Below are 11,046 nucleotides of genomic sequence, written 5' to 3'. Positions count from 1 at the left end.
GGCTCAAGTGGTTAAATATCTGAAAACACAAATTGACTTGAATCCAAAATACACTGATGATTGTGGTTTGTGCTGTCAAATGATGAAACTATATGGAATCTATGAAAAGGTTGTGGGGGTCCCTGCTTCATCTCTCTCTCAACTAAGGGGTCCTTGGCCTGAAAACGCTGAAGACCCCTGCTGTAAAAAAAAAGAACAATCCAACAGGTTTCTCCGTCTATTTTTTTTTTTCAGGTTTCTCCGTGTCTCCATTTGATTTCTTGAGATCCTCTTCAATAAAGCATATTGTCACTGTCGGGCAGAAACCTCGTATCTCCAAGTTTCAAATTTGTATGTCTTTTTTTTGCGAAGTAAAGCCCTGCTTCATCAGACAAGGCCGTCGCACAAAAGTAGTGAAAACAGCAGATCTACAAACACACAACGCCTCGCACCGTGTGGCGTTGTGTGCTTGTAGATCGGCTGTTTTCACTAATTTAAATCATTTTTAAAATGATAAATGCAAAACGAACGGTTTTGGACATACACGTTTTCCGCCCGACAACGACGATATATTCTTCATGTGACAGCGGCGTTCCCCTCTAATGCCCCGTGGTCCCCCGACTAAATGAGAGAGCGACATATGTCCGGCCCCCCACCCCTGCTGTTCTCTGATAACCCCCCCTCCGTCCCGACATTCAAACGCATGCGGAAGACACTCCACCACCTCCTCGTTCTTCTTCTCTCTCTCTCTCTCTCTCTCTCTCTCTCTCTCTCTCTCTCTCTGTGTGTTGCCGGATTGTGCGAGAGAAACAAGCAACCAGCTCTATGAAAACAAGCCCAAAAAAGATGCGACTACAGTAATAGGCCACTATACTAATCCTCTAATGCATCGGCCTCTTGAAAATAGCAGATCTACAAGCGTGACTCGTTGTGTGCTGTTGTGAACTCGTAGATCTGCTATTTTCTCGATAAAATCTTAAAAATGAAAAAAGGGACATTTTGGAAACATTGTATGGGGATCCCCTCTCGCTCAAAATAATCAGATGGAGGTCTATGGACAATTACATTACTATTACAATTTGGGGGTCCTTCACATTGAGCACCAAGTTTGAGAACCACTGGTTTAAACAAGACCCACATAAGCAACTACACTTCAGAAACAATTTCACAATTTCTGCCTCTAATATTTTACATTTTGGCCAATGTTTAACTTGACATTTTAGAGGTATTAAAAAGTCCTTAAATTGTCACTTTGGAAATGTATCCTCTATACACTTAAACTTTATGTTGGTTTGTTTACTGTTGAGTGAGAAAACAACGTTGCACATTAATTTAATCATCCGGGGACCTCCCAAAATAATTTGGGGACCCACAGGTTGAGAACCACTGGCTTACAACAAGCAAACATGGCAACCCTGCTCTCTACATGCTTGTGTTTTGCATATGGAGCCCAGCTAACTGCTGAAGGAAAATAGTGTGGCACTTACAGTGTGACATTTACCTCGCCAGCTGACTGCGCCACGCCACCGGGGTGTCGGCAATAACAATCAGCATGCACTTAATTCTCAAAGTGGAAGGGGGGGGGGAGGATGGTTCGCTCTAAACATGACACACATGGGAAGAGATATGTCTTTGTGTGCGTTGATGTACTGTGTGTGTGTGTGTGTGTGTGTGTGTGTGTGTGTGTGTGTGTGTGTGTGTGTGTGTGTGTGTGTGTGTGTGTGTGTGTGTGTGTGTGTGTTTGTATGACTACTACGAGCATCTATATACTGTGTGTGTGTGTGTGTGTGTGTGTGTGCGTGTGTGCGTGTGTGCGTGCGTGCGTGCGTGCGTGCGTGTGTGTACTTGTATTACTATGAGGGCCAAATCTCCAAAAGTAGGAGAAACAGACATTAGACAGACAATTGCACACCAGACACAGCAGAAGAATATACTGTAGGCTAAAACTCACAACACAGTGTGTGCATGAGATGGTCTCTTTTTGGTGCACAACACCGGCACGCATTTCCTTAACTCAGGCACATGTGTGTGTGGGTGCGTGCATGTGTGTGCGTGTGTGTGTGGGTGCGTGCATGTGTGTGTGTGCGTGTGTGTGTGTGTGTGTGTGTGTGTGTGTGTGTGTGTGTGTGTGTGTGTGTGTGTAAGCATGCAGACAGGGATCAGTTTATAGCAGCAGCGTATAGGTAGACTTCTGTGCCGTGACGCTAATGCTAATCAGAAGGGCTAGGGGAACAGCGGTGGTCCGCAGTCTCTCCGCACCAAACAGATTGTATTTCTCATTTCAGGGAGGATTGTCTTTTTTTCCCCCTTCTCCCCTTTGGGGGATTAAGCAAGAAAAAAAAACACTAAACAAAAAAACAAAGAAAAACATTAGTGGGAATTGGATGTGACCCTATGAATTTAAGAGCTGCATATTGTTATGCTAGGGGCTGGCTCGCATAGCTGTGGGATAAATAATGAAAGTTAAGTTGTGGTAATTGATTTCTCTTCAGTCCACTCAACTGAATAATCTGCAACAGGAAACAACCGCTATGCTATTCATTAGAAGATTTGCCAACATGCAGCTAATTCCTAGCTTATCCTCCCTCCCGCACATCACCGGAAGAATACAAACTCCTGGTTTTCAGCCGGCCCCGTTCCCCAATCCCTTTGTGGTTTGAGCTATACGCGGTGACATTCGAGATTTGACAAAATCCTACCGTTAATTTAACTCAGAGACGAAACAAATGGAACCAAATGGACCCGTTACTCTCCGAGTTAGAAATGGATAAAATTACAGAGTGGAATTTACTGTATATTTTCAGGCCACTACGTGGCCTTCAAACCTAGTTCTATGTTGCACTGATAAGAGCAATGGTCACCGAATATGGTCATTTGAAGCGTTAAACACTTCTATAACAGTGCTGCCAAGGGTAACCGGTAGAGTCGCCGGAATGAAGCTCGCCGGGAAACGGGGGGTGCGCACCGAGTGGGGCAGCGGTGCGCTTTTTCAGTCTGAACTCTGAAGGTAAACTTTCTGAAAAGCAGCAGTTGCTAACCTAACGTTGCTATTGATGTTTATAAACTAGGGTAAATTATGGTGATATTCTTAATCTCACAGTATCACAAATGTTAATGCTAGAAACAAACATGTACAATAGGACAAACAATCACAGTATGCCTTCTTCAGTATCAACATGAATTAATATTCTAATATTCTATTATAATTTACCGTAGTTTGTAAACATCAATAGCAATCTTACGTTAGCAATTGCTGCTTTTCAGAAAGTTTACCTTCAGAGTTCAGACTGAAAAAGCGCCCCACCCGGTGTGCATTTCCGAACGCATCCCCCGTTTCCCGGCGAGTTTCATTCCGGCGACTCCGGCAGTGATGCACCAAGCAACCAGGTCCACTGACAGACCTGTGCAGACCTTGCGTGTCGGGAGGTAGGGGCAGTTCCAGGCTGCACCATATACATTTTAAAACAAACAAACAAATCTAATAAATTCCATGAATAAATAAAAATATATAATTAAGCTCGCAACGCGGTGCACTTGTAGATCTGCTATTTTCACTAGTTTGGGATCTAGGCAAACATCTCTCTTTTGTCTCAACCTGAAAAGTTTGGGAACCGCTGCTTTAGAATTAGGCTACGGAGAACTGTAGTTTTGGGGGTTTAAACCCCAGCCAATAGGAATATAGAGGGGATGGGGCAGCTAATTACAGCACGTCCCTATTGGCTGTGTAAAGCCCCTTTTCCACTGCAGCTTTAGCACCACACCACACCACACTACACCACACCACACCACACCACACCACACCACACCACATAGAAATATCTACATTTTCCATTACACAAAAGTACCCCTATCGGTAAGAAACAAATTTACTGTTTTAACCGTGATTATAATATAAATTTGTATTACAATACACTATAATAGATTATAACTGTGATTATAATACACTATAAAGTATGAATGTGTTACTATGATAATTATAAAACACTATAATAGATTATAATAGTGGTTATAACACAATAGAATCTATTATCATGTATTACAACTATATCCTGGTGGTCTAAATGAAAAGTCAATGAGTGATCAGTCATTATGAAGTGTTTGGCCCTGTTTGGCCTAGCTCAGACCTACTCTAGATTGGATACTTTTTAGTACCCTGTTTAGTACCACTTTCACACCACTCTACCATGTAGTGGAAAACCTGCCACAAGTGGGCGGTGTGGTGTGGAGTGGTGTGGTGTTGTTGGGCCAGTGGAAAAGGGGCACCTACCAAGTTTGGGACATTAAGCTTGCTGGGAACACAGCGGGGGTGGAGCAATGGTGCGCCTGCTGTGGCGATTCTTATGGCAGAACCCTGACCAGTGTTGTTGTCAGGGGTCGGCCAAGTTTGGTGCGGATCGTAACAATGGTCCGAATGTTACATTCGAGTGTGATGTTCGCTCACCCACCCACCGTCGGTTGAGCCTCTAGGCAGTTTTAATATATAAACACTAGAAATCGGAATCTTAAAAACTTGAATTTCTAGGAGATTTTATTTTTATTTTTTAGTTGCAACCTTGGCAAGTCTGTGATCAAGTTGAACCAAATGGGGGTAATACAAAGAAATACAAAAATATATAAACTAACGTGTATTACACTTTACTAGAATATGGATACTACAAAAAATAATAATAATAATAAAAAAACATTTCCTCTCCATGCCAAAGTGTCTTATTTTGAACCAGAATCGTGGCTGCTCGTCACGCAAAACATATCTTCCCTCTAGCCAAAGCGTGGCGGAGAGAGAGAGAGAGAGCTACCCGATGATCTCAATCATGACGTTCGCAATCGCAGCTCTGCTGAGAAAATAGAATAAAAAAAGCTATGAGTCGTCGCAGGCCTCGGACGTTTGTGTAAAACGAAACGCAGCTATAGCCCCCCCCCACAGACCTCTCATTGTTTACCCCTCATATGAAGATGTCACCAAAAGCAATGCTGCTTTATCCACTTAGAAACTGTTCAGAGGAGCAGCGAAGGACCCACGGGTACAATAATATTTTAAAAAAGGGGCTTTAAATAGTCTTCAACCGTCGTCCTCGAGGGAATCGCCCCTCTTCTGAAAAGACCTAATTTAATAAATTTGCTCTTTAAGCACCGAGTCTTAATTTCGCATTCTCTTATTACGGATTCACTCACATGTGGCCCCCCCTCTTTTTCACTCTCATCTCGCTCTCTCTCTCTCTCTTTGGTCTAAATATCACCCTTCTAGGCTAACTGCTTAACCATACACGTTTACTCTTTCAGGAGGACCACCTCTGCTTGGTTCTGAATGCATTTGGGTTCATTAAGCGCCTCTGAGATAATAGGGTCGTCTGTACCGTCTAATGTAAGCACTGCTTTAAGTCTCTAATTTTCCACAAATAATTCCTCTTGATCTTAGCCGGGAATTTATGCAGGGGGGGGGGGGGGGGGGGGTAGAGAGCTGTGTTCTTTAACATGGCCAGCCCCAGTGAAGTAAGTAAGTACATAAAATGAATTATAAATGGTGGAGTGTGTGTTGCAACTGCCTACAGAGAGGGTGGGTATACGTGTGCGCCCGTGCGTGTGCTTTTGCATGTGTGCACGTAAAAAAGCGCACGTGTGTGTATGAGCAAGGGGGAGTCAGAATTAGTGCGTTCAGCTTATATTGTGAGCCTTTGCATTCGTTCTAGAGAGTGGGTGTGTGTGTATCACTAAACAAAATGTCTCCACAATAGTAGACCTAGTTGAGAAATAGACATTGCTAGGACAATGTTCCTGGCCCTCAGGAAATAAATGGATATTTTATGTAAAAAATAATAATAATAATAATAAATAAAGAAGATATATATTTTTTTGCGTTAGCCTTACAATTAGGAAAAGATTTAGGTTGGGTTAGAGTTAGGATGAGGCATTTAGAAGATGCCTGTACACTGGAAGAATTTGTAAAAAACGAAAAGAATTGTAAAAATGCATTTATAAAATTACCGCCCTAAAATGTTCCAGTCCCCACACAAGTTATACAAACGTGTGTGTGTGTGTGTGTGTGTGTGTGCGTGCGTGCGTGCGTGCGTGCGTGCGTGCGTGCGTTGTGTTGTGTGTGCGCGTGTGCGTGCGTGCATGCGTGGCGTGCGTGCTCCAACTTTCCCCAAATCTCACGTTTTGTTTGTTTTTGTTTACAGCTGTGCCATTATTTGCAAATCCCACCAAGTTCAATCCCACACAGTGGTTAACCTGCTCTTAGCCTTCTTGTTTGGAGTGGAGATGCTGTTAGCATTTTGCCGCGATGAACCTGATTGAGGCTGATTGAATGAAATGATTCAAATTACCCAAGGAATTGTAATGCGTGCATGCTCACATTGCTCAGTCGCTCGATGCACGCCTTGTGCACGCGTGTGCATGTGCGTGCGTGTGTATAGGCCTATGTGTGTGTGTGTGTGTGTGAGTGTGTGTGTGTGTGTGTACAGCAGGGTTCCCCAATAGGCGGCCCGCGGGCCAGTTGCGGGTGGAAACCTTGTATCTCCAAATGTGTATGTTCTTTCGCAAAGTAAAGCCCTGCTTCATCATACAAGGCCGTCGCACAAAAGTAGTGAAAACAGCCGATCTACAAGCACACAACGCCTCGCGATACGCGAGGCGTTGTGTGCTTGTAGATCGGCTGTTTTCACTAGTTTAAATCATTTTTTAAATGATAAATGCAAAACGAACGGTTTTGGACATACAAGATTTTCACCCGACAACGACGATATCTGAACTGTCGCTGGAGTAGTGGGAATGCCACCATCGCCCCCTGCAATGTTGTGGCCCTCGGCTTGGTACCCTAGACATAATTCGGCCCTTGGGGAAAAATAATTGGGGAACCCTGGTGTACAGCAATTGTGTATGATAAAGCTGCTTGTATCTGCATCTGTCAGATCTTGCAGTTGCGTAATAATGTCGTTTTGATCATAAATGCGTGTGATGGAGTTTACCGTCAGACAATGTTTTGACTGACACAAATTAAAAAAGCTATAGACTTCGTCTAAGCAATCGGTTCCCAACGTGCGGTCCGAGGGTAACTCTGAGAGTATACAAATGGTTCCGGGCATTCAACAGTGTGGATTCGAGTCCCAGGGATCAAAAAATATATATTTCAAATGTGGGTCTGACTGTATATCAAACTGAATTGGTCCTTGAAATGAAAAGGTTGGGGGAATTACGGGTCTAATCTTGGGGGATTACAGTGCTCTACATTTTATTGTTCAACAGTATATAGCGCTCTTTAAATACAATTAAACTGGGTGTTTGCATGATGCATACTGTGTGTGCACTGCGCGTGCATGCATGCGTACATACGTTCGTGCATGCACGCATGTAGGGGGTGGAGGGGTTGCGTTTTCTTTTAGTCTCATAACTCCTTGGAGATCGATTCCTTTTGTGCGTGACATATACATCATTGTACACGGCGCCACAATTATTTTAGGAGCAGATTTGCTGATGCTGCAAAAGAGAAATAAAGGCTTTTCTTCTCCAAATGCTAGTTTCACTTTGGTGGAAGGGCATATTCACTTTTCAGAGCGCACACGCCTCCATAGGAGGCCTAGCGCGCATGCCAAGCCACATGCAGCACCGACGCAGCCACCATGGGGATCTGTTGTCACCGTTGGCATTCAGTGTTTTTCCACTCCTCGCCTCAATTATTGATCATTACAAACAGGGAAACTGTGACCAATGGCCACGAGCAGGCACTTCATTTTTCCGCATGTGTTCTGTTTTCCCCCTGGCTCGGACTGCGTGAGCCCACCACTACCACACCCACGCCGATGACATGCGACTATACAGCGATGGAAGAAGTACTGAACATGTTTTACTTAAAGGACAACTTTGTTTTTTTACAACAAGGGTTCATATTTTAGATTGTAATTAGAGAAAAGAATAGATGAGTGTTAAACTCTTTTCATTTACTGCTTTCTATTTTTTTTTTTTTTTTTTTTTTTTTTAGTATTTGCTTTCAGTGGGTGGGGGCATGCGTACAAGTGGCTAAATATGTATTTTTAGACACAATAAGCCGGCAATTTCTTTGTTACTATTTACACCAGCCCCCATAAGTCACATCTGCCCATGAAAGAGTGCGGTGCATCTTGGGAATGGGCTTCATAATCAGAAGCCCCAACCTGGCGGCATGCATGCAAATCAAAATCATTGAAATCACTAAAACGCTAGAAAGAAGTAAATGAAAGCATTTTAACACTCATCTTTTCTTTTCTCTAATGACTACCTGAAATATGAACCCTTGTTGTAAAAAAAAACCCACATAATTGGTCCTCACTAATGTTTATGATAAAATGTCACAATTTGTTTCTACTCGGTCTGTGTCTCATAGGAGGGCTGTGGTCAGTTCAGAAAACTGTCTGCCAGTGACATCATCGTTTAGAAGATTTTTTTTATCGTCACTGTTGGGCAAAAACCTCATATCTCCAAGTTTCAAATGTGTACATTTTTTCGCAAAGTAAAGCCCTGCTTCATCATACAAGGCCGTCGCACAAAAGTATAGTGAAAACAGCCGATCTACAAGCACACAACGCCTCGCGGTCAGTGATCGAGTTATACCCACAGAGCTATGGGAGCCCTATTCTGGCGGCGCCGAAGGCGTCGCCAGAATAGGGCTCCCATAGCTCTGGGGGCCCTCGGGTAATTGCGGATATAAAGTCGCCTAAAACGGGTACTTTCCTATATTAAATCATATTAAATCGGGTATTTCGCGGATATAAAGTCGGCTAAAACGGGTATTTCCTATATTAAATCATATTTTTCCTTTCACAATATTAATTCGGGCTTCACATTGGCTATGTTGACAACTCCAGGCAGTCTTTTCTGTTCATATTAACTCACCATTATTGCTCAGCCTCCAGTTCCCAATTCCTCCATCTGATGATCTGAGCTCTGAGCCATCCAGCCAAAAGTTCCCGTTCTGGTAGCATAAAGTCGGCTAAAATGGGTATTTTTCTTTCTCAAAACAAGGCGGGTCGGGTTCATATTTATTTACTAAAAAAAACAATGTCACGGGCACAGGCTACAGTCTTGCTCACAAGACAGCGTTGTTTGGTTGTTTGTTGCTGTCCGAGTGTCCGCCTTCCTTTGCCGTCCGGGCCGTGGCTAGAACAGACACTCGACGCAGTGGTTCCTAGCTTATGGGGAAAGAAAGCCTGGTAGGCGAGGTTAGGGGAAAGGTAGGAAGTAGGAACCATTGCAGCGAGTGTGTTATAACCCGGACGGTAAAGGAAGACTCACACCCCACATTAAATGCGCCTGATTTATAATAATAAAATTAATAGTAGGATTAAACGGTGTGATGTCATTGTTTAGTCTTACTGTCTAACATGTTTATTTAGTATATCTAGTTAACATAAATAATATAAATTCTTCCAATGGAACATAAAAAAAAAGAAAACGAAAAAAAAAAAAAAAAAAAAAACACACTTAGAAAAAAAGAGACCCCAAAGGGGGTTGTTGACTATGGGGTCCCAGACTTTAACTATGGGAGCTAAGCCCCTACTGGCTCCCACATAACTCGAACTCTGCTCGCGGTGCGAGGCGTTGTGTGCTTGTAGATCGGCTGTTTTCACAAGTTTAGATCATTTTTAAAATGATAAATACAAAACAAACGGTTTTGGACATACAAGGTTTCCACCCGTCACTTGTCATGATCTGAAATGGCAAATCTTTCTCTCTATAGCACGCAATGAGGGCCTCTCCAACTCTTTTTCCCGGGCTGAATCAGGGGCCCAGCATGTCCCTGATAACAGGGGACGATTTGTGTTGTTAAGAATGTTCAAAATCTTTCCAAAGGTTTTTCAAAACGTTTAGAAAATAGCCAATCGAGGAGGTGAGTTCCAGCCCGCAGGAAGTTGCATCTATTTAACGCTTAAAAGTAATTTCTGATAAGCAGCAATAGATTATGCTTAGATGATTTTTATTTAGAATATATTAGGATAAATGTGTAAAACTGTAACTGTAAAAACAAAACGGAAGTGGGGAGGAGGCTTCATACCCGCACATGACCAGAACTTCCGTCTCCGAGACTGTATGACGGGAGCATTTGCAAAATGTTAAGAGTCAACAGTCTGGCGACGCAAAAGACTACTGGCAAAGAAACGTTACACAAACCAGGGCAGGGACGTGCTGGCCATTGGGAAAAGCGGGACAACTCCCGAACGGCCGGTTAATTCCCAGCCGGTCCAGGACGGCCATTAGGAAAAAAATCTAAATAAAATGACGGCCTTCGTTCCATTTTGGGGGCTGGGCGGCCAACAAAGTAAATCGTCACTGTCGGGCAGAAACCTCGTATCTCTTTCGCAAAGCAAAGCCCTGCTTCACCATACAAGGCCGTTTCACAAAAGTAGTGAAAACAGCAGATCTACAAGCACACAACGCCTCGCGGTGCGAGGCGTTGTGTGCTTGTAGATCGGCTGTTTTCACTAGTTTAAATCATTTTTAAAATGATAAATACAAAATAAACGGTTTTGGACATACAAGGTTACCACCTGACAACGACGAAATATAACTCATGTACAGTAATTGGCCCACTGGCTTGTCACTTGTGATGATCTGAAACGGCAAATCTTTGAGTAGCAGCAGCGCTAGCGCGCAATGAGAGCCTCTCCAACTCTTTTTCCCGGGCTGAATCAGGGGCCCAGCACGTCCCTGAGGGCACAATGAAACTAAGCAAATCAAAACATCAACATTGTGTGTAATATAAGTATGTATATAAGTGTACAGATGTCCATCTAGGTATGCTGTACCTTGAGCTGCTCCAGAACGGGGTTTCGGGGTTCCACCTGGTGTCTGTCACAGCTGCGGCGGTAGGCCAGGCTTACCTCTGTCAAGGTGAGGCTGCTGTCAACTAAAACAGAATAATACACTCATTTAGCGTCCTTAATGTCGCTTACGCGCCACTGAGCCACCGGCTCCCATTCAAAAGTGCTTAGGGGGGGGGAGGGGACTCGGAAAGTACCATACGGTAAAGCGTGCTGGGGCTCTGCTGTGTGTGTGTGTGTGTGTGTGTGTGTGTGTGTGTGTGTGTGTGTGTGTGTG

The 11,046-nt window shown here is 43.6% G+C and overlaps 1 protein-coding gene across 1 annotated transcript in view; it reads right to left on the bottom strand.

The window, feature by feature from the left end:
- LOC308306237 (uncharacterized protein) overlaps positions 1 to 11,046 on the bottom strand; it is a gene marked incomplete at both ends in the record, with an annotated part of 87,914 nt that overhangs the window by 72,567 nt on the left and 4,301 nt on the right. Inside the window, one exon of the mRNA XM_080751136.1 lies at positions 10,755 to 10,855. Coding sequence (XP_080607262.1) covers positions 10,755 to 10,855 — 101 coding nt within the window. The remainder of the gene's footprint in view (positions 1 to 10,754; positions 10,856 to 11,046) is intronic.

Source organism: Nannobrachium achirus, assembly GCF_963921795.1.
Source record: "Nannobrachium achirus genome assembly, chromosome: 20".
Taxonomy (NCBI): Eukaryota; Metazoa; Chordata; class Actinopteri; order Myctophiformes; family Myctophidae; genus Nannobrachium; species Nannobrachium achirus.
This window is presented reverse-complemented; position numbering and strand designations above follow the sequence as displayed.